At 44.7% G+C, this 27,997-nt stretch overlaps 2 protein-coding genes across 2 annotated transcripts in view; both read right to left on the reverse strand.

Annotated features, from left to right (window-relative positions):
• Positions 1 to 8,306: 8,306 nt before the first annotated feature.
• Positions 8,307 to 16,480, reverse strand: LOC115407341 (beta-1,3-galactosyltransferase 2-like). Its single transcript, XM_030117764.1, has 4 exons — positions 16,079 to 16,480; positions 12,516 to 12,699; positions 11,613 to 11,849; positions 8,307 to 11,473 (listed from the first exon to the last, which is right to left on the reverse strand). The coding sequence occupies exons 1-4, from the start codon at positions 16,102 to 16,104 to the stop codon at positions 10,874 to 10,876; spliced, it is 1,047 nt and encodes a 348-aa protein (XP_029973624.1). The 5' UTR covers positions 16,105 to 16,480; the 3' UTR covers positions 8,307 to 10,873.
• Positions 16,481 to 22,851: 6,371 nt separating this feature from the next.
• Positions 22,852 to 27,997, reverse strand: part of LOC115395533 (X-linked interleukin-1 receptor accessory protein-like 2) — a 382,855-nt gene continuing 377,709 nt past the window's right edge. The window contains exons 13-18 of the mRNA XM_030101111.1: positions 27,754 to 27,899; positions 27,590 to 27,667; positions 27,392 to 27,508; positions 23,834 to 23,956; positions 23,333 to 23,563; positions 22,852 to 22,980 (exon numbers count right to left, since the gene is read on the reverse strand). Coding sequence (XP_029956971.1) covers positions 22,882 to 22,980; positions 23,333 to 23,563; positions 23,834 to 23,956; positions 27,392 to 27,508; positions 27,590 to 27,667; positions 27,754 to 27,899 — 794 coding nt within the window. The 3' untranslated portion in view covers positions 22,852 to 22,881. The remainder of the gene's footprint in view (positions 22,981 to 23,332; positions 23,564 to 23,833; positions 23,957 to 27,391; positions 27,509 to 27,589; positions 27,668 to 27,753; positions 27,900 to 27,997) is intronic.

The raw sequence follows: 27,997 nt of genomic DNA on the forward strand, positions 1-27,997 counted from the left end.
CATTCCGAACTTTCACGGGCGGCGTCAGGTTACCCGGCACGAGCGCGCACCGCTTCCGGTCCAGACTTTCACAATAAAACGCTCCGCGGCTTCCACTTGGTCTTAAAAGAGGATATAACTCCACATTTATAGAATTATCACTTAGTTTTTATTCAGTTATGATTACATTTTCATTTTAACAAATTCACATTTAATTTCAAAGTGCTTTAAAGGCTTTAGTGTTTCAATGTGTACGTTTATTTGCAAAATAATGTTTTGCCATTTCCGGTTTGAAAGACGTTGTGTTTGTGCTTAACGCTTTTTCTTGAAAAGTCTTCATTTACCAACTGACTTGGGAAAGTTATGTAGTGTGTGTGTGTGTGTGTGTGTGTGTGTGTGTGTGTGTGTGTGTGTGCGCGCGCGCGCGCGCGTGTGTGTGTGTGAGAGAGAGAGAGAGAGAGAGAGAGAGAGAGACAGAGAGAGACACAGAGAGAACGAGTGAAAGTGCGCTCGCGCACGCGCCCGTCTGGACAGATAGATAACTCTTCAGGTTAATACACTTTTATTCTGGGAGACTAATCTAGTTAGCTTAATTGAATGTATACGTGTTATTGTGAACTACAACATTAAAAAAAATCTGACCTTGTTCTATTGTAAGATCAGAGTTTAAAAGCTTTCTTGGAAAAACTATCTATAATGTCACTAATCAATTTGAATTACAGTGTAAATTAGCTGTAATCCAGGAAAATGCCAGCTGTCTTTATCAGAGATTCCTAAATATCATTATTCTCCATTTACTCTGTCGTAACTCAGGCCCCGTTTATACAACGTTTAATGATTTTTGAATTTTCATTTCAGAAAAGTTTTATGTTTGCAACATTTTGAAAGCAATGTCTGTTTGAGCAAATGGCAGAATCAATGCAGTTATCATACCAGGCCACAGGTTGGCGCTGTTGGTTGTATCTGTAATGAAACTACACACATACACTGAGAACAATATGCTATAAACATTAGCAGTGTGACTTCATGGACATTTGTATGGAAAGACAACCAAGTTGGATTATGGTGACTGTCAACTCTGCTAAGTCCTGGAGAATCTAGACTGAGACCAGGACCAGGACTGGTAGGGTCTGGACTGAGACCAGGACCAGGACCGGTAGAGTCTGGACTGAGACCAGGACCAGGACTGGTAGAGTCTGGACTGGCAGTCATGACACTCTGGAGGCAAACCTTGTCTTGTCCATCTACTGAGCATGTGCAGAACGACTCCTTCCTGAGGTTGTAGTGTTCATGCGCAGTCGCAGCGTTTTGGACCAGTTGGAAAGTCCCTCTGTTTCCACGGAGACTGAGTCGGAGTGTTTTCTAAAAGGAAAAAAAAAAAAACAGAGGTCAACAAATCGCTGAGTGACAAACATTCAATCTGGCTCAGGTTTGAGTTCGGACTGTGTGGAGTTTGCATGTGCTCCCTGTGTGTGGGTTTCCTCTGCTGTTCTCCCACGGTCCGATAAGGTGTGGATTGTCTCCTGTGATGTTCAGCCTGGAATGAGATGAAGAGCAAAAAACATCCATGATATGAACTTCATCATCAGATCCTACAGAAAGAGCTAACAGCGCAGTAATTTTACTAAAAGTGAAGCAGTTAGCTCAGGACGGTACTGAAACAGAGCTGCTTTCTGTTTGCTTCACCATATTTATCAGGTGAACATAAATGTACATTTGAGAGTAAACTGTGTTGGAGTGTGAGAGCTGGATGCAGCAGTGACTCAGTCAGGACAGAGAAACGAGGCTCATTATGTGGCGGGACAGTCACGGCGTGTGTGTGTGTGTGTGTGTGTGTGTGTGTGTGTGTGTGTGTGTGTGTGTGTGGGGAAACAGAAAACGAGACTATACAAGCGCTGTGTGAAGGAGAATGAGAGACAGCGAATGACTCTCTTGCACCCTCTGTGTGTGTGTGAGTGTGAGTGTGTGTGGCGAAGAATGGTCTCTCTGTGGCCTCACACAGTGGGCCTGTTCACACCAGGGTCAGCTGCCTGCACACACACACACACACACACACACACACACACACACACACACACACACACACACACACACACACACACACACACACACACACACACAGATTTGTGGAGTGGTATCCAACCTAAACAAGACAACATTCTGTGAAACAATCGAATAAAAAGATTCCAGACTGATAAAGGTCTCTTGTCTGTTTCTATCCATCATCCTCATCATTCCTCTCTTTGCAGTGTGTGTGTGTGTGTGTGTGTGTGTGTGTTTTAAAGATGTTTTATCCAGCTGTTGGTGTTTCACTGTGAGCAGTGATCGTCGTGTCTCTGAAGGTGATATTATGTCGTATTCTGAACTGACGGGACCCGTGGCACCGGGCTGTTCTGCACGCTGGGAGTCGGGTTCTCTGCAGGAACCTCGGGGAGCGCTGGCTGTTTCCTCCTGATGAAGGCTTCAGATACTCACCGCTGCAGACGGAGGTCGGTCAGCAAAACCTGCCATCCCCCCGATGTACCTGCTGGGGAAGCCGTCGCTCTCTGGGCCTCGTCGATACTCCGACCGATCACTGCATCTGTCCATGAATATCCTGAAACATTATTATTGTGAAAGAAGCTGGGTCCAGTTTTTTTATATTGTTGTCATTATTATTATTATTATTATTATTATTATTATTATTATTTAATAATAATAATAATAATAATAATAATAATAATAATAACATCAGGACTCCTGAAAGAGAGAGATGCTGGGCGTGTTCATGTTTTCTTCTCCAGCAGATTGTTTGTTCTTCCTCCTCCTGAATGAGATGAAATGTATTTTGATGGAAGCAGCCATACTTTTTATTTACACCTGTAAACTGAACTGACCTGCTGCTCCAGTGGGTTTGATGGGTTGAGAAAAGTTCAACACGCCCCCTAGTGTTGGAAATCAGACTGAACCGTGGACAGAATCAAGTGATTTCTCCTTTATGTCAGTACAGTCTTACCACAGCTGTTAAATGGAGCATTTTAAATATTTTCCAGGATTCTTCAAGACTTATTCTTTTCTGCTTCATAACATTTAAAAAATCTTTCTCCAAAAATATTCTCAGAAAAGAGAAAAAACTAAAGGTTTTTTTTTTTCTTTTTTTTTTTTGCGAGCCATGAAGTTATTTACGGAGCCCCGGACATGACATGGTAAAAAAAAAATTTAAATTGTGGCCACGAATTACTAATTCGTTCCCACGAATTAATAAATCGTGCGCACGAATTACTAATTCGTTCCCACGAATTAGTTATATCATTCATATACTGAACAGTTCAGTAAAGTTGGCAGCATATTGACAGATACGGACTTTCAGTCTCAATAACTCTTTAACAAAATGTCAGTAGCATACAAAGGGCGCTGCATCCCATCGTTGTGAGGTGGACGATATGCTACAAGTTCATTTTTATTAAAAATATCTGTCTATCAAGCAGCAGAAACAATATTGATTTCAATCAGCACCTGGTCGTGCTGCGGGCTTCAGGGACCGTCTACAATTTACAAGACGCTGCAACAGTGAAGACAAACACCATATCCAATAAATTTGATAGGAGACAAATGAAGGTTGTAGCGATTATGGTGACACTGTAGTAAATCCCAGTGGTGGTATTACGTTTGTTTTGTTGTTGTTGTTTTAGTTGTTGGGTTTTTTTTGTTTGTTTGTTTTTTTTTGAGCTATTTGTCTTCACTGTTGCAGCGTCTTGTAAGTTGTAGACGGTCCCTGAAGCCCGCAGCACTACCGGGTGCTGATTGAAATCAATATTGTTTCTGCTGCTTGATAGACAGATATTTTTAATAAAAATGAACTTGTAGCATATCGTCCACCTCACAACGATGGGATGCAGCGCCCTTTGTATGCTACTGACATTTTGTTAAAGAGTTATTGAGACTGAAAGTCCGTATCTGTCAATATGCTGCCAACTTTACTGAACTGTTCAGTATATGAATGATATAACTAATTCGTGGGAACGAATTAGTAACTCGTGCGCACGATTTAATTATTTCGAGGGAACGAATTAGTAATTCGTGGCCACAATTTAATTTTTTTTTTTTTACCATGTCATGTCCGGGGCTCCGTAGTTATTTGTATCAGATAGAGAATTTTAAAATTAAACATATATTTCAGGGTTTCAGTCTTCAATAAATGCCTAAAGTGGATACGTTTATCAAGGTGATAAACAAGCAACAAATATGTTTCTTAAAACTTACTTTTGGATGCTATTGATGAAATATTGATCACATTTCAGTTCGTTATATTTTACACCAAAAATGGATCAAAACAAATCATTGAAGCAGGAGAGTCCTGTTCCTTCACAAACAGCAGGTTTTAATGTGTGGCTGTTAGCAGCTCACTGCCATCGGTTTGGAGAGTCGGGGAACCTCGCTCAGTGAGGAGTGTTTGGATGATGTGATGATGATGATGGTGATGATGATGAAGCAGCAGTCACAGAGGAAGGAGATGACAGCAGAGCGGAAATGATGAACATGGTGTGAACGCATGGCTGAAGCCGTTTTTCTGAGCATGTCACGGAGTGACGGCTGTTTGTCAAACTCCTCCAGGCTCATGAGTAGTCTGATTGAGCTGCTCGCCAGCAGGGGGCGCTGCTGCTCAGAGAGACGGGGGGCTGGAGGTGGCTTCATCACACTCATTCTGGCTGCGAGTCTTTTCCTCCTGCAGCACTTCGCCTGTCCACGTTTCTGCACCTTCACCGGTCCAGTTCAGCAGAGTTTCAGTCAGAATGCGTGACGGGGAGACGCCGGCTGACGGACCGTCTCTCTGCAGTCCGGCGGGACCGAAGCTTCGGGCTGAAAGTAAATGAACTCCGCTGATGGAGAGCACTCACCGCTCCGTGTGCTTCAGTGGCATTCAGACGGCAGTGGTGGTGGCAGGTGTGGGAGATGATCAAGCAGCTCAACACGGATCCTCTGGGACTGAAACGTGAAGGTGGACTTTATTTTGGAAAGTTCAGATCCAGGACATGCAGGTAGAAAAGCATAGACTTCCACAAAGTGCCATCGCTGAAGACGACTTATCAATCTCTTGCTGGTGTTTCTTCATCCTCTTCAGTTCTGACCGATAGACTTTCACCATTTTTCACCGCAGTCTGAAGGGAATCCGGTAGATTGGGTGGACTGTTTCTGGATTATACTATGTGTTATACTGTCTTTGCTACTGAACCCAGCAATGTGCCAAATTCACTTTGTAGTACAGAAACTAACCTGTGGCTACTTGCTGGTACTGGGTATCGATACGAGTGCTTCTAAAATGCCATAAAGACTGATTTATACTCCAGACACAAAGGATGTGCAAAGGCCACGGACCACTGCTTCACCTCCAGCCGTCCTGAAGGCTCCTCTGTACGTCCCCTCCAGTGCAGGACGGAGTGTGTTCCCACATATTTAACGGATCCCTCTCTGAGCTGCTATTTGCTCAGATGATACAAAAACTAGTTCTCCAGGTTTGCGGACTGTTTCTTGTTCGGGTGTTCACTGACTTGTGCAAACCTGAGAGCAGGAAGAGCCTCAGGCCACTGGCACCCCTCCAAACCACCGCATGAAGACAATAATCTGGCTCTCTGCATCTGCACCACCGCCGCACCACCATTCTGGTGACTGACTCACTCACAGTTAACGGCCTCAGTTTAACTGGTAGTTTATATAACTACATACTGTCTTTATACAGTGTTTATGTACGACTGCCGGAGGTGAGACCAAGTCATTGATTTGAAAGTCACAAGTAAGTCTCAAGTCTGGAGTCAAGACGCAAGTCCTACACTTTGAGTTCCGAGTCCTTTCAAGTCACTTCAGTTCAGTTTATTTTGGACCAAGAAAACAGTTGAAAATAAAAACAGTCAATTCAAGAGTACATAATACCACAATTGCTCATAAGTACTAGATAAAGCATTTAATGTCCAAAAAGGAGTAGGAAGAAACAAAAGCTTTTCATGTCCTGCCCCGCTTACTCTCCCTCTATATTAACCAAAATGTGTTAAGTCCCCCCCCCCCCCCCCCCCCCCCCCCCTCCCCAATTCATTAACAGGTGTGGCAAATTACAGGTGTGGAGTACATGCTGACTGGTTTTTAGAAGTTCCACTTCCAAAACAAATCACATTCATAAGCACATATACCCGTCTGCATTCACATATTGCACCCATATACATAGACACATAAACACAAATATACAAATACACAAACTTGCCTGTATTCTGCATGGTTTGACAGTCATGACAAGAATAAGTCGTTCACTTTGGGCCAATCCCAATTCTACCTCTTCCCCCCCTCAGCCCTACCCCTATGATATGCGCGTTCACGAGGCTTAAGGGCTATCCCAATTCTAATTTTTGAATAGGGGTAGGGGAGAGGGGGAGGGGCTGGTGGTGGTGTCATAATATGTTCTTCTTTTTTCATTTCTAATTAGAGCTGGGCAACAATTAATTGCACCCCAATCCTGGAGTTAATCACGATTAAAACGGCTCATTTGAAGTCTGCTGATTCCATTCAAAATGTGTGTGTGTGTGTGTTACATAAATAATTTTACAATTGATCAAATATGATTTATAATGGCTTAAAATACCAAGTCTTTACCAAGATTGCCCCCCAACACACACACACACACACACACACACACACACACACACACCAATAGCAGAGCAGATGAAAAATGGTTTGAAAAATAAGTTTCTTATGATCACTCACTTCCTCAAACTCCATTCTATCTCCAAGGCAGCCTAAATTCAGTCACGCCGCATGGTGCCTCCTACTGACCTTTATTAAGCCAGATTGTGTGTTGAAGGTAAATCTACTTTATTTGGTGTTTTCAGCGCCTGAAAAACGCCCAGCTGGCCGAAACGCTGCACCGACAAAACTCGCGATTTAAGTTTCACTTTCATTTTCGTCATATTTGCGCTTGTTAGTTCAGTTTGTGCCTCATACCAGCATTTTCCTCGTGATTTTTCTGATAATTCGGCCGAGTTCAATATGGCAAATAATGAGGAATGGACCGTGTTTTTCACCGCTAAAAGCGCATGTGTTTTTGTTTTTTTCTACGCTCAGCTGGAGCAGTGAGGCTCTCCTCCTCGGGGCACAAACACTGGTTTGCTGCGGCGCATCTCGTGTGAGGACAGAATGTGGAGCGGCCTTTATGCAGGAAAACTAAAGTTTGCGTGTAAAAAAGTAACAATTATTTTAATTTAACTTGACCTTCTTGGGGGGGCGGGGCGCCCCCCTAATATAATGGTAGGGGAAACACTGATATACTAGCGTGACAGTGTCCCAGTCATGGATTAACGTTTTAGCGCTGCGTAGCACCGTGTCCGATCGTAAATTTGTAACTTCTGAAGAGCACTAATCACTGTATTAACGTCATCTTTTATCATGTTTTTAACGTATTATGTTTGACACAGGGACCCCCGATTAAACCCGACGTCTGATTCAGTTTAGAGGTGAAAATGAAGAAAAGTTTTTGAAATCAAAATACAGCGCCAAAACACAATGGGAGTAAGTTATATTATTTGTCTAAGCTATAATATGTTAGTAATAAAACGTGTTTATATAAACATAAATGTATTACTTTAGGAAATTCATTAAAGAAAATGGCTTGGAAGGGGAAGTTACAGCCCAGCAAGCTTCAAAAAAGTGGGAGAACCTCAAAAAGAAATATAAGGTAAATAATAATACCATTATTAAAACACAAAAGTAATTTTGTAATTTCTGTCATTTCTAATATCCATAATTTTGTGTTGTTATAGGCCCTGAAACTTGTAAAATCTGGCTTTGGCACAGAGGAGGGGGAAACCACTGCTGCAAATTGGCCTTATTTCGAAAAGGGTATCCCAATTCATAGTGCTGCAAAGACAGCCCTGGCCTCAGCCCTATTCTAAAAGGGGTAGGAGAGCGATAGGGGTAGGGCCAAGGGCTGAGGGGCAGGGGAAAGGGGGAGAATTGGGATTGGCCCTGAAGGATTAGTCATCGGCCTTTAAAAATTACTTAACTCTGTTTCCATAATTCTATACCTTTCCATAATAGCTTTTTTTTTTTTATAAATTGTCTTAAGTTGATGGACATTTTTGCTCATTTTTCTTTGTTCATCCAGACCATTCCACAATTTCACCCCACAGACAGAAATGCACATACTTCTTAGGATACTATGGACAATCAGTTGCTTAAAATTGTCAATTCAGACCCTCCCTCCCTTTCCATGAACCATTTATTTAAGTTACCAGGTAGTCGTTTATGCTTAGCTTCATAAACAATCTGTACGGTTTTCAGTTTTACTAGATCCACAACACTGCTGAAACACGTCACCAGCAGGGTGAAGCGAACCTGTCTCAGGGCGGTCTGACGGCAGCTCACGCTCTCCACTAGTGGGAGAACAGTCCGGTTCTGCTTCACAGTGACAGGAAGCGCCGACGGCTGCTGGAAGCGTCGCTTCAGTGTCTGAATAGCAAATTTCTCCTTGAATAGGAAAGAACAAATCAATCGTGAATTGTATCAGACAGAATGTATTTCGTATGGAATACGAATTAAAACAGCAGAAAATGTTCCTTCAAGTCTTCCGGACAGAACTGAACAAAGACATGAAGTGGATCACACACTCCGCTCACTATTTACACACACTTTCACAAAAAGAGTCACTTGAGCACAACTTGAAGTGACCAAACGGACATTTTGCTTTATTTTGGTAAGAAAACACAGGAAATAGAGGAATTATTGACTCACTCTATGATCTAATAGAATTATGACACTATTAGGGGGGAAATATTTTAACCTGCCCCAGAATGTAACAACAAACGAATCTGAATGAATGACAAGTAAATCACGCTTAACTGAATCGGTGAAATCAACAATAAAAATTCAAGTTTGGATCGTTACACAAATACATCTACGTAGTAAAAATCAAATCAAATTTTATAATTTGATTTGATTTTACATCCAGTAAAAAGTCACTATTATATCACAATGCAAAACACTGTAATTCTTTAAGTGTAAAAAAAAAATAAAAGAACAATCTGACTTGATAAACACAAATAAATTATGCAACAAGTTGATTTTTTTTTAGTAAACTTTGAGGATTTTTTTTATCAGTGCAGCCAGTACAACGGCTATTTTGACTGCATTTTTAAACAAAACACTTCTGAGTGAATCAAATATACATCATGTAACATACAAGCCTCATTGCCTGGTGGAGTTACGTTCACCTTCCAGTGCATTAAAGATGATCAAAGTAATCTTAATTCAGGAATCAATTCAAACCTGTTTTTCTGTGGTTTGGATTTTTCCACGTGACAGGTGCGCAGCTGAAGAACGAGGGAGAGAAAAACCTCCATTAAAACGTGTTGACCCAGCTCATTGTGTGTTTTTATCTGTGTGTGTGTGTGTGTGTGTGTGCGTGTGTGTTTCTATATGAAACCAAAGCTTTTTAAAGAAGGAAAGCAGCAGAACGGATGTGATGATGAAACAGACGACTGGTGGTCGGAAAGTTTCCGTCCAACAGACCGTGGTATGAAAATGTGAGCGAGAGCCGGCTGTGCAGAATATTCACCTTTTTCAAGCCTCATGCTGCTAAATGCTACACAAGCTAATATTAGCGTGCTGCGTTTAAATGATGAATTGAACGGACGAAACTGACAGTTTCATTGCTCCAGCGCTTCACACATACACACACACACACACACACACAGATACACAAACACACAAAAACACACAGGAAACCAGGGGCGACAGACACAACACACAGCTCAAGATACTTGCAACATACAGCATGTGTGAACAAACGTCATGTCGTCGTTTTCCAGAGATTCATTCAGCAGACAAAATCAGTTTGAATGGAAAAAACAGTGAGCGACTGCAATTAATAAATTAAAAACCCATGAATTCATTTCATTCCTTAGAAAAAAAACCACACACACACACACACACACACACACAGGTTTCATCATGAACCTTTAAAGAAACATATTTACAAAAACATAAATAAGCCAGTTATCATACAGTAAAATGCCAACGGACACTGAGATTTAGGATTTTAACTTTGAACCAACTGTATAAATTTGAGTGAAAAAGTGGCAGATTTATAATTTATTCAAATCCATCAAACCAAGACAGTTTATTGCAAATCATTTTTGGAGATAACGACTTTAAACGTCATTAAAAAAGCACTTAAGTGACACTTTAATGAAATCAGCTGTTGTTGAGATTGGTTTGGTAAACGAGAGCAGAGAGGAGGAGGAGTGGGAGGATCACCTTCATTATCTGGAGATCTATTAAAAACAAGTGGAGCAATGAGCCAAGTGGTTACACGACTGCCAGTTAATCTAGTTTGCAAAGTGGTGCAACATGTTAAGGGGGGGTTGTGTAGTTTTCCCAGGGTATGCAGAGCCGTGCTGGTACACGTCTGCAGACACCAAAACCACATAGCGTGCAGCGGAGGACGGGTTTCTAACACTTCCCTTTGTTCAGTCAATAAACACGTCTCCGCCAACACGAGCGCCCGGCCTCTCACCGCCTCAGCGCGGGGAGCAGAGCGGATTCCTGCGCATCGTGGGGCTAAAATAACGGTTTCTTTCTAAAATCCAGGAGTGGTGAGCTCCACAAACACCACCAGAGGCAGGGAGACAATCCTCATCCATCCCCACCTCGTCAGTGTCCCAGCACGCCGTGGAGATCCTGACAACAAACTGTCAAGCTCCGATGTTCATCTCTGCAGCGAGTCCGTGTCTACCTGGTAGCCTCAGTAATCCTCAGAGTAATCCCTGATTTACCCTCACAGGGCCTGAACGCCTCTGAGGCAGCGCCGCAGAATGTAAACAGTGTGTGGTTCCGTGCCGTTCAGGGTGTGTCTCTAAAAGCAGCCAGAGACGGGTCAGCAGCCCCCCTCTCGCTGGCGCTCGTATGTTTCCCACACGTCCAGCAGTTCTTTGGAACTGTCCATTATTGTGGTGATGACCGACGTCCAGTGACAGTTGTCTATTAAAAAAGGCTTGGAGCTTTGAAACAAGCCTCCTCGTGGGGGGTTCGTCACCTGGATGCCCGAGTGCTTCAGGCACAGACCCACGTACACGTCCTCGATGTAGATCGCCCTGACGTGCGGCGCCGCCTCCAGGATGGCCCTGGTTAGATCCAGCGAGAACACGTAGCCCAGTCCCAGGACGTACGGCGGGTACACGGGGTCGGGGAAGACGGAGGCGGGCACGAACCACTTGGACTGATGGAATCGGAGAACCAAAGCCCCCCGGGCCACCAGCCCCGTCACGTAGCGCCGCTGGGGGGCTGTCAGCAGCATGTCCACCAGCTTGTGCACATTCAGGAATATGTCCGAGTCGACCTTCATGGCGTAGGAGGTGTTGGGGCAATGAGTACTGAGCCATTCGAACATCACCATGGTCTTAATGGTGAGGTTGTGGTAGCTGTCCAAGAAGTCACTCTGGAGGATGTCATGGTGTTCCCGGCTTTCCTCTAAAACCTGAGGGAAGTAAGACAGGGGACTTTAAAACAGTATGCTCATCCTTCAGCTCTGCTTTCGTGATCTGATCGCACAAAACGTCAGTAAAAAGTCAAATGCGATTGATAGCGTTTGATGGGAAACGACGGTCTGGACTCACTGCGTCCTCCACGGGCTCGGTCCCGTCTCTTCCCGCCGACAGTCCCAGCAGGAAGTAGTGGCTGACCACTCGGTTCAGCACGCTGGTTTCTTTCCCCCACGTGTTGCGGATGGCGTCGCGGGCCTCTCTGTTGTGAGGGTCCACCGGGATCACCAGGACCAGGAACGGGCTTTCCTGGAGACATCTGTCGGGTTCGTCCAGTATGAAGCGGTACTGGTGTGGGTATTCCACAAAGTACTGGAACCATAGAAGGCGGGAAAGTGAATTTAGTGCATGAATGGAAAAGACCATGACATGACTCTTCCGTCTGGTCATACAGGTATGTGAAGATCTGTGCAGAGCTCAAGCATTGCACCAGAACACAGACGATTCCACATATTTGACGTGACATTCTGGGCATGAAACCAGACAGAGGGATTTTTCTCAACACACTGCGCTCTTATTTCTGAGAGAAAATCACGATGAAACCAGAGTAGTTTAATCCGTTAACAATGAGGACTCCTCATTTAGGGAGCAGCTGGAAAACTTTGCCACAAACAGCATAATTCGGTGACAGCTCGGGTTCATTCGCATTTTTAAGGCATTCATTTTTTAATCTGCTGTTTAAGCAGCTTTAATCATCACTTCGAGGAGATTTGATCTTTTCAGTGGTAAAAATGATGCAGCTGAGTGAGCTGGAGTGTGCAAACCACAGGTTTGGTTTTTTTTCCGTTTGCATGCAGTCGATATCTTTAAAAATCACACCCCGGCTCTCTCACTACATGTGACCAACGAACTAACTGCTTCAGTCTGTTTTGAAATCACACCTCAACATCTTATCTCCTGACTGATGACGAATCAGAGGAAGGGCCCACGCACGATCACAATCAACTGGTGGAAATGACAGCGACTCAGGCCACTCACCCTGCTGTCTGAAGTGTCCTCGCCGTCCTGTGGCTGGTCCGACCATGGCCGGGCTTCCCAGACGCTGGAGGCCCAGGACAGCTGCTGGCTGGGATCGTAGAAGACAATCGCCGCCGCTCCCATCATGAGGACCAGCATCAAAAACAGCAGCCACCGTCTGGCTCTCGTCAGAGGGGTTCTTTCACTGCGGAGACAAAAGTGAAAACATTCAGAATCTGGTCACCATTTATATAAGAGCGACAATCCTCAACCCTCCTGACACCCACAGCACTCCTGCAGGTCAAAACCCCTCAGAGTTTTTGTCCCATAAGTGAGTACGCTCTGGTCAAGTCAGTGGCAGTGGTGTCCAGTCCTGGTCCTGGAGGACCCCAGTCCTGCAGACAGACACCTGCTTCAAAACACCTGAATCAAATCCAAGCTCCGAAAAACGCCCAGTCTGGAGTCTCTGGTGGTAATCGGGTGTGTCGCAGCAGGGACGGACCCTAAAGGCCCAGGACTGGACACCCCTGATGCAGGGCAAGATTTCAGAGTGATACTCAACACAAAACACAGCTGTGTGGCAGCTCCAGGTCTGCTGTGCTTCAGCACGGCGTGGAGGAGGGGCTTTCGCAGCCTTTGGGTCTGAATCGGGGGCGCTCTGGTGCAGTGGGGGACTGGACGTCCAGGACTTGGACCAGAGTGGACGGGCGTTGGGTTTAACGGCCTGCCATGCCGGAGGTGTCATAGGGTCTAGCTGCAGCCCTTGGTCTGACGCTGGGTCTTCGCCCCTGACCCCTGTACCAACCCTGGTGGGGTTTCCAGGCCTCACAGCATCTTTATCTCCGTGGGAATCGAACACAGACTCAGGTGCTTCTTGGGGAGCTGGTAAGCCTCAGCAGGAGGATGTGGGTAACTTGCACATACTGTTGATGTGCACAGAGCTTGAGGAGACACAGACAGAGAGGAAAAGCTCTGACTTCAATCACGACTACCGCCGTCACGATCCTGACGTTTACTTTGTCTCTGAGGTAGATAAAGCAATGCATTGAGTTTGCATAGCTGGTTTGTTCTTCGTTGCGTGGTTTGTTGAGGTCAGAGTACTTGCTATTTTTTTGAACCAACATAACTGTGCCTGAATTCAACAGTCATCTTAATCATTCATCAGTCATCGGGACAGAATCACACCAGAAAAATGACTTCTTCTAAAGCAAGGATCGGACAGATTCAGGATCTGGTCTCCTCAATTTCTCAAGCACTAAAGATCTGTCAGACATGCAAAATAACACAAATGATTCATTGTGTCTTACAAACACAGGTTTTCCAGATGACACCATACTGTGGTCGGAGTTTATGCAGCCAGATCAGTGTTGAAAGGTGAATGTATTTGCTTCTGCTTTCAGTGAGTCTGAAGCTGTGATCGTGGTGGGCTGTATTTCCCCTCCTGGTTTCCCGTGACATTTATTTGTGGTCTTCATCTGTGTTGCAGCCATTCTCACATCCATCTGCAGTCGTTCCAGAACCTCCTGAATTGGTCTTCATCTCGGTTTTTCTTTATGTTTTGGAGAAATTTCAGATGTATTTACCTTGTTCTTCCAATAAATTTGATTACTTTCTGCACCAACACATCCACCCTCATGGCATCCAGCTGAACCTGTGTTAGTGGGGCTCTCAGTTCCATCCAGTCCCCTCCGGAGAAAACGCAAGCAAATGATCCCGGAAATGAGCCAATTTTCATCCAAACCTGCCTGCTTGCATGCAAAACCCTCATTTAAATGAGCTTCTCCTGCTTGCCTGCGATGTCACTCATGAACTCCTGCAAACTGCATCCAAACGTCGATATGTTGGATCTCAATAAATCAGTTGTTTTGTTTGATTGATTGCTCAAAGGACAAAACACGGACAGTTTCAACTTAGGAATGAGATCTGCTATCTGCTCTCGGTTTTATTGATCATGACGGTTACTCTCTGTCCGTTGCCAGATTGGAACAAGGACACATTCAGCATCTTCCTTTCCCATTAACATCGTCCTCAGCCTCATTAGCTGGAACTCGGTGTGCATTTAGACATTTATGGCTAATCTGTAAGATTTCCATTAGCATCTGCATCAATCAGGAGCGACCACAGCCACAGACTCAGGATCTTATTGCAAGTTGCACTCTAACAGCCCTGCATATGCAAACAGCAGCAGGGTTCATCCTTGAATCTGTGATCTGCCGGTCTTCATGATCTAACTTTCATCACACCTGAGCAGCACCGGAGAAAACGCCGATCGCCTCAGCTCAGCGCTTCAGTCTGAAAACACAACTTTATGCAGTCGAAACAGACCTTGGAATGAATATTTCTGCGCTCTCCCTGCTTGGATTCATTCAGATTAATGATCAGGCACTGCGGACTGCTGGCAGAACGCACACCATTTGCTAGTTTTCCTGTCAGACAGCATCCGCTGACTCTGTGGTGAGACAGAGGAACCGAGAAATGAAACCTTCATCCTGTGCGAGACGGCAGAGTGGAGGGAAATAACAGCGCAATTATCTGTCAATGCAACAACATGAAACGGCTAATCGATGATAAACATCTCACAGACACTCACAGACACAGACACACACACACACACACACTGAGCTGAGGCGTCTTTCTGGTCTCTTGAAGGATCACTTCATTTCCCTGGGATTTGACTGTGTGGGACAGATGTGTGAGCAGGGTGTGTTCGAGCTGCTTCGGAGTGTGTTTGCAGGTATTCTCACACTCCGGTTTGTCCCGACCGGGACAAGCAGGGACTGGCTTCTGGAGCAGCAGACATAAACACTGTAGATTTACTTTAGTTTGACTGGAAAAGAAAAGTCTTTTTTATAAAGGGGAAGCAAAAACTCCAGAATCTCTGTTTCTTTGGAAATTCGAACGCATGTAAATATGTAAATATAAAACATATTAATGTATAAACCAACAGAAAAATGTCAGTATACAAATTATTAATTCTAACTCTTAAAAAAACCCTGAAAACCATGCTTTGCCTCCAGATAATTAATTGAAGTAAGACTTTTACCTTCAGAAATTATTTTAAACCAATAATAATAAAATAAAACATGATTCTCACTGTGTCATGTCAGTTCAATTAAATAATATGTTTGCAATTTAAAAAGTAAACAAATGTTTTCAATCAAAACCTGTAAACTGTGCTGTTTCTATATCTCTCTCAACAAGGAACACATGTAATCTTTTTATTTTTTCACAGAATAAATCGACAGATAACGAAATTGTGCAGCACATTTTCAATTTGCACTTTTAGAAAAAGATTTACAAAAAAGTGCCTCCAGTATCCTACTTCTTTATAAGAGAAAACTGATGGTCTTGTCTTAGTTTACAGAATTAACTGAAAATAATCTATTAGCCTGAAATGGCAGCAGCTCTGAGTGATTCCTGTAACTGAGTAAGTTCAAGACTGAAAAAGTTACAAGTTGAAACAGGGAGTAAATCAGTTTCTATTGTATTCAGTCTTACTGAGCTGTTTCCTAAACACACACATTTACACACACACACAGTATCATCCCCCTCTGGAGCGGCTGGAATAAAAGGGAAACACTCACCTTCTGGAAGCGGCGCTCTGCAGCATCTTGAGGGCGAGTGTGTGTGAGCGCGCGAGCCGTCAGCCCGCATGACCCCACTCTGCTGTGGTTTCTGGTTCGACAGACGCTGATGACACGCGGGAGAGTTCAGATCAGGATGGAAACGCCTCGCGATGAGTGCAGCAGCAACATGACTCGACACGCCGGCTTCCCGTCGCTCCCGTCCGCCGCCGCCGCTGCCGCCGCTCACAGCTGCAGGTTTCTTTGATTCTGTAATCACCGCTTTGCCCGATCGACTCCAGGAATGCAACACTTACACTTCTCATAAAGAGCTTCAGCACGAACGCCAAAAGTTCACGCTTCAGTGACTTTACATGCAAGCATGCAGCGGAAATGTCGTCTTCTCAAACAGGTCAGTTTTTGTTTTTGGTGGAAACTGACGTCACGTGTTCAAAACTTTTGACAACAGTCTGTGAAAGTGGACCGAACGGTGAAGGACTGTGAATCCACTGCTGTGACTCAAACAGCATTCTGTGCCCAAGAGAAGAGTTCACCACCTGAAAGGCCGGACTTTCACCGACACCGACACACTGTTAAAAACAGAGCGATGGGGGGAAACATGGGGGATTTCTGCTGCAGCCACAGTGAAAAGTGTTGAAAACAGAAGAACAGAAAGGAGAAAATCACATCAAAATACAGACAATGAAAACAGAAATGATGGAAATGAAGCATCAGCTGTTGGGAGGGACTCCGGCTCTCTGCTGCAGGGAGCGCCTGGTCGGTTTCTGCCTCCACGTCTTTCATTCAACAGGAAAGTAAAAGGTTACTGCGAAGCCTCACTGCTCTCCTCTCTGTTGGTTTTTGAGACTGCTCTCTGGTGTCGTGGTTGAAGCAGCTCCTTCTGACTGTTTCGTTGGTGGGAAACAGGTTTGGAGGCGAGATGGTCTGTTCGGCTGAGGAGCGTCGTGGAAACGCAGGCTGAGTTTTGGACACGTGGGCTTCAGTTTCGACCAGTGCTTGTCGGCAGTTTAAAAAGAAACCGCGGAGAAAGTCAACGGCAGTGCGGTAGACCACAGCAAGCAATGTCGACGTCTCGGGAACTCGGGAAGACGTCCACTCGTCTGTCTCTCTGTGTCTCTGTTCAACCTGCTGAGGACTCTGAGCTGAGAGGACTCCTCCGTCTGAGGACTTCCTGTTTGAAACGGCGAGATAACATCTCATGATGTGAAATCACCACTGCTGCAATAACAAAGTGTGAATTTAGCTGCTCGGCTGCTCCAGCCGGGACACTGAGCAGTGGGACATGTGGGACAGTCCAGAATGTATTCTGGGTTCATCCCGACGTTTTATGTGAAAGACCAGTGCCTCACCACCTCAACGCCTCGTCTCTCCCTCACAACCTGGTATGTGGCGTCTGAACCTGCCCTGAAGGGAAACATCTCATCACACATTCTCATGAAACACAGTCCTCTTCCGCTGAACGAGCATGAGAGTTTTTCCTTTTAACCATCAGGGCTGGTAATTTAAGCATTTGCGTCTTTACAGAATAAAATGTAGCGCAAGAGATGCCATTCAGCAGGTAAATTAAGATTATTGGGAAATGAATAACGGAACATCGTAAATCTCAGGCGTTGTGAAAACATGGTGACGGAGCTCCTGAAAGTCGTCAGCTGGGTGATTTATTGTGTTTTAAAGCAGCGACGACTCGTTGGCTCGGTGGTGAAACTGTTTTAATGCCAACTGTTTTTAATGTCATACTTACTGCAGCTTTTAAAGGCCCGGTTGACACATCATTACATGTTCAGGTGAAGGCAGACAAACTTGTTGTGTTTTGGCTAAAATCAGTTTAAAGCTGTTATGAAAAAGTACGTTGTTAGTAGGAAAAGTCATAAGACAGGAGACTACAGCCCAGAGTCAGAGGCGACGCTCAGCTGCCTGCTGTGTTGGTCAGAGTTAACCGAACGACCACAACGTGTCAGGATCCACCCGTTCAGGAGAGATTTAACGATCTCAAGAGATCCTAAAGACTCTAAGAATTAGAGGGAAGCAGAAGGAAGAAACTCTCAGGACTGAGGATAGTTATCGGTTTCCTTTTCTCGACAGGCGCTGTGAGGAAGCATGAACTCACCGCTCAGAGTTCCCCTCGCCGTCCTGGACGCCTGAGTCACCAGTCCTCGGCTTCTGGGAGGTTTTCCACCTCATTCAGCCGAAGGAACTGTGTCTGATGCCCGGAAACACACCTGACTCATCAACACAAGATTAAACAGCATTCGGGCTTTACTGCGTTCATGAAATTCCAAAAGCTCGACTGAGATTCGTAAAAATCCTGTTGCCGGTTTTATTGTTGGAGATGTTTTAACCTTTTTCCTGTTAAAAAAGCAGCGACACTTGCAGGCAGTTTGTGGTTTGTTTGTTTTGGCTGTTTTTAGGCTAAGCGGGTGTCAGTGTGAGCAGTTTGACATGTTTTGTGGTCGAGCTGTTTTAGCTACATTTACTCACTTTTCACATTTACTCATTTACACATTTACTCACAGCCGCTTTCACTGGTTTAGGCATTTCAGGAGTTTTCCTGCTAACTTTTTTTTTTTTTTTTTAAGAAAATTCTGAGGCCAATTTCAAGATTCATTCAAATCAATTTGTTAAACAATCTTAAAGTAATTTCAACCATGTGAACTACATTCAGGTTTTTTGGGTAATTTTTTAAAATAATTTTCCCTGTTTTTTTTTTTTTTTTTAGATGTTTCAGCTATTTTAAATTATATATTTATTTAAATATATAATTAAAATATATAAAAACTATTTTTAATAACCATAATAACTGTATTAGTAGTTTTGATCAGTCTTACATAGTTCTTGTTTGAGCTGGTTAAACCATTTTAATGTCCATTTTAATTTAATTTTTGCTGCTTAAACAATTTTAGCTATTTTTTGTTAAACATTTCCAACCCTTTCTTGGCTGTCTCAGCAGTTTTAAATAGTTTCCCTTAACTTAGTTTTCTTTAATAACCATTTTGAGTTATCTTAACTATATTGGCTTATTCCTTGTTAGGTAGTTTTAATCAGTTCTACTTTTTTTATTTAGCCATTTAGCAGTTTGATTCATTTTAACATTTTTTAAACTTTTTTTCAGGACTTTCAGTGTTTGTTTTTTTTGTTTTTTTTTTTAATGTTATTTTAAACATGTCAGCCATATTTCTTTTGTGGCAGCTTTTCAATTTCGACTATTTTTCTTTTTCTGTTGTTTCCATTTAAAAAAAAAATCATTTTAAACATATCAACCAGTTTGCATTTAAACTATTTCAGCATTGCTTTCCTTTGGTTGCAGTTTCAGACGTTTCAGATGTTCACTTTCAGGAATCAGCAGCTCAGAGATCTGTGATGTTTAGATAAGAATCTGTTTGAAGGCTTCAGTTTTCAGTCTGGTCTCAGACTGCAGGGCTCTCGTCGCTTCCATATTAATTCTAACATGCATTGTGAGTCGCAGCTGCCCCGATCGACGACCTGCCGTCACACTTTAGACTCCACGTCTGCCTTGTATTAAAAAAAGACCAAGGCTTTGTGGTCAACCTTGCAGAACTGAAACCAGTCCGTCAGTCAGCCTCGTCTGCGGGAAAACTACTTCCTTTCAGCCACGTCTCGTCAAATCTGGTGTTTCTGTGAAAGTGAACTTTTGAACTTTGGAAGAAAGAAAACAGACGTGCTGAATACATTTCTGTTCTCATGAAACAGAGACGGAAGGTAAATTACAAAGCGGCTCATGTCCTCTCAAACGAAGCACCTTCACGAGGATCTGAACACACCTGCTCTACATGAGGCTTTTTCCTGGGATGAGGGGAAACAGATACATTTAATTCTTCAAATATGACAGAAAAGATCATGACATCCATCTTGTATAGTAAATTTAAAAAAGTGTAAATTGCCCTACTTGAGGTTTTCCACAGTGTGATTGTGTTCATGCACACCCAACAGAAACCCCCGGTTTGGCTGAAACATGCAGGAATGACATTTTGAAGGTGACCTAGAGGAAGGAGAAGCCAGTGTGTGCAAGACCCTCGGTTTGAATCCCAGTGGGTCCCTGAGCAAGGCCCCAGTGCCTCCAGAGCTCCTGCTGGTTCAGGTTAACCCTCAATAGGACGAGTTGAATGGGGGAGGTGATTTCCTCAGGGCGTCTGATAACACACACTTTCTCCTACAGGACTGACTGAACCGCGCTCAGGTCTCCGCTTCAGTTCCAGCTTTTTGTTCATGAAAAACTTTCTTCTCCCGAAACATTCGTCCAAACTATCTGCATTGAACTGCCTGAGACCCAGCTGAAAACTGAGTTTAGAGTGAAACGCAGGAGGTTGATGCCGACTGTGAAGCAGTTGGAGCACTGGTGCCGACGACCAAACGATCTTCCACAATCTCTGAATGAGGAGTAAGGAACTGCTGGATGATGGCGAAATAATCTCACAGCGCTTTAACAGAGAACAACCCAACAAGTCCACGTGAGCGAGCGAAAAGGAAAGAAACAACTTCCTTTAAGCAGGAAGACCCCTGCAGAGCCAGACTCAGAGGTGGACACTTTCTGCTCTTCTGTTTTTGGGGACGGAGAGGCGGGAAAACGGAAGGACAGACTGTGGAGAGAGATTCAAACCTTGGTTTAGGGTCAGGAGAAACAGATCCTCCGTCCAATCCAACACTGGTCTGGTAATTACCGCCGCAGTCTGCTGACGAAATCATTCTCCTCCTAACAGTTCCAAAAGTCCCGCGTTCATCGTCAGAAATGAAGTCGCCATGCTTTTTCTAATCAATGGCTCTGAGCTGCTGTCGCTTCTCTTCACTGGAACTTTTGAGGAAATCCCATTCAAGTCGCCGCCGCTCAGCTCGGATTAGCCCGGCGGAGTGTGAAAGCGGTTGTAAGAGCAGCGGTCTGTTTCCGCCGAACTGAACTGAAGCCTCGGATTAGTGCCATCAATATGACCGGCAGAATGATGAAGAAATCCGAAGAGGAAGAGGAAGAGGAAGAACGCCGGGTCAACAAGAAACAGAAAATGTCAGGCAAGCAGGCATCCGACATGTACAAAACAACTCATATAACCTTTATTTGCTCTCAGTTAAATTATTTCAACCAATATATCCAAAGAATAGTTCAAAGAAATGAGCATAAATCAAAGAACAATCACTATACTGTATATTGCCATCGAATAGAACAACTCAAATAATTATTGTATCAAACAACCGCAAATATCCAGAGTTCATTGGTTCTAATAAGACAATGACAGTACCTTTGTGTAAATTCAAAACATCATCCACTTTTGCTTAAATATTATGGTAATAATCCGATTTTTTTTTTCTTTTTAAAGCTCACGAAGAAGAATGTTGTCTGATTCAGCTTTGAAATGCAGGCCGACCGGAGGCGGCCCGGTTCAGGTGGCCGTACCGCCACGACACATCCACCCATTCACATATCCACCCATCCATCCGTGAAGAGAGGAACAGAACAGCGACGGAGCGAGGCAGAAACGGCGGGGAAGCCGTCGCCATCATGAACAGGTCTATACAGAAGTCATGGAAGCTGTACAGAGATTATTGTAACAAACAGACAGTAAAAACAAAGCCTGGTAAAAATGCTCACTGACCTTCTAAAACCTTTAAATCAATCGAAAAAAGCAAAAAACAGAAATAAATACTAAAAATGTTTTTTGGAGGGATGCCTCCTTTTTTCCCTTTATCACTTTTTTTTTCATCATGACGGAAAACAAATACAGAAGAGAAAACCTTCTCCAGCCTCCATGTTAAAAGAGGCTGCGATGAAGGATTGTGTCATTTACTCTCTCATCTATGTTTATTGGTTATTATTTATCTTTTTTTATCTAAATGGGTGGTCATGCAGATAGAAAAAGCCAAGTCCGTTCTGCTCTGAGCTCGGTGCCGAAGGCCGACTCTTCGTCTCTTGGCTTTTTTGGAGTTGACTAGTTGCAGCTGGTTTCCTGTCTCCATGTGCACCAAGTCTTCAGCTAGCTAGCTAGCTAGCTAGCTCCTAGCAAATGGTACATTCTCCTTCGTACGTTTAGCAGTTTGGCCTCTTGGTTGACCCAGAACTTCGTGTCGACCGGTTCGGCCGAGCGGATGAGCAGCATCTGGAGAGGTCGGCTCGTTGTGTTAAGGTGGTCTGGTATCGATAAACCATTGCTCGAGCCCACCTGCTGTGCCAGACAAGCCACCTCGTCAACAGGGGGGGTGGGGTGGGGGGTGGGTCCTGTGAGAACTCACAGGAGTCGCAGATCTGGCCTTCTGAGATGGCGCTGCTGTTTGTTTCCCAGCGTCTGAACCTCGGACCGATCGACTGGCTTTAGCAACGGCTGGTGTGTGTGAGACACTTCTCAGAGGTTGTTCTTCGTGCTCCGAGGTCCAACCTGGCAGTCTGTCGGACAAACGATAGTCTGGATACTCACCAAATCAGGTCCTCTCTTCAGTTCAGTCTCTGGTTCTTTAAATCCATGCAATTATACCTGTATGTGAACCCAGTCTGACCCCAGGGTGTTTCTCTCTGCTCTTCTCCTCTGGTGTTTCAAAACTTTAGTCCAAGTTTTCTGAGTCCAAGTAGGTCGAAAACCAGGGCGTAACTGTTTTTAAAAAATCTGACTTCTAGTCCTTGGCCTTTGAACCTAACGAGCCAGAGTCCAGGCTGTACGCCGTTCAAGTGGCCCGAAGTCAGTCTTTCTCCCAAAAATTAAAAGTCTGTACACTGTCCAAGAAAAGAAAAGAATGAAAAACAACTCCAGTTCACCCAGGGCCAGTAGAAAAGCAGTCTGCGATCCAGGACCGGCTGCCGAGTCCGCCTACCAGATGTCAGAGCTTAGTTCTCTGCTGGTGAGAGGTACGAAGGTGCTGTTCAGGTGCAGCTCTGGCTTTTTCCCAAGCGTACTGCTCTGAGGCACCTGGGAAACACAGAGCAGAGCGGCGGTCAGGACCAGTCCTCCTCCACGCCGGGAGAAACTACCGCTAAGAAATGAACACAGGCCTTAACCATGACGGCTTTACTGTACATGGCTACCATTTCCCAGTCTGCTCTACACAAATGCATTCTGTCTACGAGCTCTTTTATCCAAACAGACCTCTTGTTCCCCAGTGAACTGCTCTGAACCCCTGGGGAGAAAAGAGGGGTTTTAATTTGATTGTTTCGAGTTTGAGCACATGCAAACATTTTCAGAGAGAGGACACACGGTGCAGACGCTACCAGCTGACTACCAACACCAGGAGACGCAGCGGAGACGCCGTCCGGCCCCGTACCTGTCCGTTCAGCAGCGTCATGGGGATGTTGCAGTAGACGTGGCGCCCCCCGGGGCCCAGAGTGGAGAACTGCACCGTGGAGGGGGGTGGGAGCGGGGGCGACATGGAGGACGGCTGCGGCGGCAGCTGGAACTCGTAGCTGCGGCAGAAGTGCCGCATCTGGGCGCTGTGGCCGCCCCCCAGGGGCAGGGTCATCTGGTTATAGTCGGGGATCTCTGTTGCCAAGGCAACCTGGAAATAAATGACGGACGGTAATTGAATCAATCTTATTATGGATGAAAAGCTGAATTGATTTGTTAAAATGTACTTCTAATGCAATGTGCACCCAAAGAAAATCTGTATTTGGCCAAATAGTTTGAAGTGAAGGCCTAACATGCTGACGTGTCGACCTCCGTCGTAGCGGGATGGACAGTCTAATATTCAATAGGAGCTATTTCCCAGGCCACTCTCACTCTTTGATTTGTCGCTAAAAAGACCCAAGGAGTGTGAGCAGAAGCTGACCTGATGATGGCCATGGCGACTCTCATTAGGGGGCGCCAGCGAGGCAGAGGTGGTTGTCATGGCGATGGTGGAGACAGTAGTCTGCAGGTCCCCAAAGAGGCCCTGTTCGCCAGAGTCCATCACCTGAAACGGAGGAGCACCGACACATGGAGACTGGAGAGACTTTACCAACCTCCAGCAGACGGCGGCTTTCATTCGGTTTGGAGAAGGCTTTCTTGGATTTCTTGAGTGAATGGAAAACAAATCACTCTGCAATGATCACACCAGTATGACACTTTAATGCTGCTCAGTTCCAACTGGATTATCCAGCTGTTAAAACCACATAATGTTCATGTTACTGCTTCCTTTATGGCTGAGCGCGCCACCTGTGAGTGAACCTCAGGACACATTAACCAAAGTCAAGCGGTCCGGAGAAAGTCACAGAACATTTGGAGTCGCTGACGGATCCCAACACACCTGATCAATATTCAGCCTTTGTTCCTGAGGGTGATGGATGGCTGCAGTTTCTCAACATTCTGGAGCGATTTTTCAAAAAGCTGGGAAGTGAGAGTTCCTCGGCCCATAAACTGAAGCACAACTCTTTCGTGAAGTGTTGTTTTTAAAGCTTTCTGAGGCTGAATGACTGGAGACGATGCGAGGTCGACGACCATGGCGGCATGGGTCGAATGAGGTATTTTGGTGAAGAAAAACCACAGAAGTTGCCTGCCAGGTGATTTTGCAAAGAACATAAACATTCATTTGATGATCTCTTCAGAAACAGTACAATAAAACTGCTGAATCTGGATCTGGCATCTACAGTCTGCATTAAGAGTCCCCCCATACAGGAGGATGGCTCCCACCAGAGACTCCGTTTAGTTTGATCCTTATTTTGGAAGCTGAGTTCTGTGCCCGAGTCAAAAGATTTCAGCAGTCGATCCACCATCTGTTATCCTGTTAACCCACAGCAGTTAAAGTTATGGTCTTGTAGTGAAGCTTGGGTGCCAAACACAAAATAGCTGGATGCCAGTGCTGGCAGTGCCGTCACACTGGAGGGCCACTTCAGTGTGTGAGTAGATTAAAAAATAGAAAATTCATTCTAATTCTGCCTTAGGTTAAATATTGTAGAATAATACACAGAAGGTGCAGATCTGTAAAAGTTTTTTTTCATTGACTCTCTTTCTCTCTCCATCCACACACTCATGCTTGCAGTGATATTTTGTCTCACTGTTGAACATCATCTCCTTTTTTATGTGCTGATTTTACTTCACACAGGCTTCAGTAGCATCTCTGAAGCCCAAGGGTTAACTTTCAGTATTTGTAATTAATAGATCAGCGTCATCAGCGAATCGTAAGATTCGAATCGCATTAAAGCTAGGGTTGGCGATCTGAATGAGATACATTTTTTCAAATACTGATTAGAATGATCTTTATGACCCGATGGGAAGCAATTCATAGCGTGGTTTAAAAGTAGTTTGGAAAATATCTGCTATCTACAGCAGGAAGAAAACGGGAAAAACAGCAACCAATAGTCTTGCCGGGACACCTTGGTTGTAAACCAATCAAATCCCTTCGCCGTTCAACCTGCCCCCTGCGCGTACATGTCAATGGCGTGCACTGACCCTGGTTCAGTGCACGTGTAGAAGGACGGACCGTCGTTGCAGAATGGCGGAGAATGTTTTGGGGGTTTACTTACCGTTGAGTGCGCCATAACTTGGCGTAGTGCAAATAAAGAAAAACGAAGAAACGAAGCGCTGAGGACAGGTTACGCCAGGAACGCACTGGACGCGGAAGCGCCGCAAACGTCTCCGCTCCCAACGGGAGCTCCTCCAATGGGGTGGGAGCTGGGTGGAGCTGGGCGGAGCCTTGGGGAGATGCTACATTTGTGCTACATGCTAGTTTTCCAAGATTGCCAACCCCAGCTTTAAACTGGTGTTACTTCCTGGTGATGTAGCTTCTCAATATGTTCCAACAATAAATCCTGAGATTAGTCTAAATTGTAGGGAGAATGAGGTGGATTTCACTGTAACGGCTGCAGGAGAGCGGGATCCACGTCTCGACGATTGTTCCTCAGTGCAGCAGGAGGACGTTTATTTGTAAATCAGGGCAGGCACCACCCGGGGTGTTAACACATGGTAAACATGTACACAATGCTTCCAGTTTTCATACATTACATGTGTTTAGCAGACATTTGAAAGGCCATCTGTCTGTGGCGAGGGCGTGCGCCCTCGGGGGAGGGAACATTTACATCGCATCGCTATGCCGGCTCCCGGACACGCAAGAGGTTGTGTTTTTCTCATGTTTATATCTGCAGCTACACGTAATGAGAACAGGCCATGAGGAGATTGAAAGGGCTGAGGAAATATGCTGCAGTATCTGTTTTTGTAGCGAAGCGTATCACACTGAATTAGGGCAAAATAAATTACCTTGTTTTTTGTTTTAATATATGTATGTTTTTTTTTTTCTTTTAAGTTATTTTCTTTTTATTAAAAACAAATTGTTTTTCTCAGATATAACAAGATGACTTATTTTCTAAGCAGAGCATGTCTGGAAATTGTACCAGACGTTCACACTTGCTTGAATGGTCTGTGATTCACTGCTTTAATGAATTCAGAAATTCATTTCGTAACAAAAAAGAAACAAACAAAAAAAATCCAAAAATGAGTTCACGAACTCAGAGAAACCAACGCTCGCCATTCAGCGAGACACACTCCTCTGACTGCTCTTTACACGGGACGCTCATGTGTCTCAGTGAACGCTGCCATACAACAAGCCGAACCTGTCCTGCCTGACAGTCCCACACCGCGCTCCAGCTGAGCCTCAGAAAAGCACACACACGCTTTTAGCAGTGAAACACGGCCCATTCCTCATTATTTGCCATATTGAACTCGGCCGAATTATCAGGAAAATCCCGAGGAAAAGGCTGGTATAAGGCACCAACAGAAATAAGGAGCTCAAATATGACAAAAATGAAAATTAAACTTAAATCACCTGTTTTGCCGGCGGAATGTTTCGGCCCGCTGGGCCTTTTTTTCAGGCACTGAAATTTGATGAATTGTAAATTATTATTTTAAAATTATGCTTCTTGCAAAATTGTTGTCAAAAAAAAAAAAAAAAAAATGCTGTCCCTGTTGTTGGCAGGATGATCATTACAGAGTACTTTTTAATTTATTATTGTATTTTGCACATAATGCGATTAAGCGCAATTAATCAAAGAAAAACTATGCGATTAATCGCGATTTAGAAATGTAATTGTTGCCCAGCACTGGTTAAAACAGAAGCAAGGGATCCCTCACCGTGTGAATGCCTTCATTTGTCAATGCTTGTAATGAAAACATCGTGAGGAGCAGTGATTGACAGGAACGTGATGGGAAGTGGGAACAGTCCGAGAGTTCAGGATTTAATGAAAGGGAATTTGCCTAAAGGACGACCGTGGCTGAGAACCGCCGCGACCCCCCCACCAGGAGAACCGGGGCCATCCACCGGATGTGTTGACGGTAAAGGTCAAGAAGGGTTGGAAACCCTGAACCATGAGAAGCTGCTCCAGTGAAGCTCCACACTAAGAGGACAGGTCAGGAGTACCTGGCGCCGGGACAGCGTCTCTCTGCGTTTAGCAGGCATCTCGTAGACCACCTGCTTCCAGAACTTGGAGGACAGCTCGTTGCTCTTGGGACCCCTCCATTTGATGATGGATAACACCTACAGAAAGGGAAAGGTTTCTCTTTTTGATTTGTTTCTCTCATCATTCCCCTCCACTGGTCCATCCCTTCTGATGCGTACCTTGATGGTGTGTTTCAGTGCTTCCACCTCCTGGTAGTTGATGACATTCTTCAGATCTGCACACTCTATCATGATGACCTGGATCCACCAACAGGAGAAACGTTTCACTCTGAACGACAGCGAAGCAACAGACTACACCAGGTGTTTTCAGCTCGCTGCCGCACCTTGATCTCCCCAGTGACCAGCATGGAGTGGAGGCGTGTCTCTATCTGGAAGATGCTCCACCCCCTTTTGGCGACAAACTCCGGGGTCAAGACGATGATGAGCCGCCGGCTCTGCTCCACGCTGCGGGCCAGGTCCTCGATGTACGCTGGAAGATAAGGACATGGAGGGAGGAAGAACAGAGCAGCGTTAGAAACCGAAAAACTCAATCCTGCCAGCAAATAAGAGCCTTCTTCATCTAGCAGG

This window comes from Salarias fasciatus, chromosome 2 (genome assembly GCF_902148845.1).
Source record: "Salarias fasciatus chromosome 2, fSalaFa1.1, whole genome shotgun sequence".
Classification (NCBI taxonomy): domain Eukaryota; kingdom Metazoa; phylum Chordata; class Actinopteri; order Blenniiformes; family Blenniidae; genus Salarias; species Salarias fasciatus.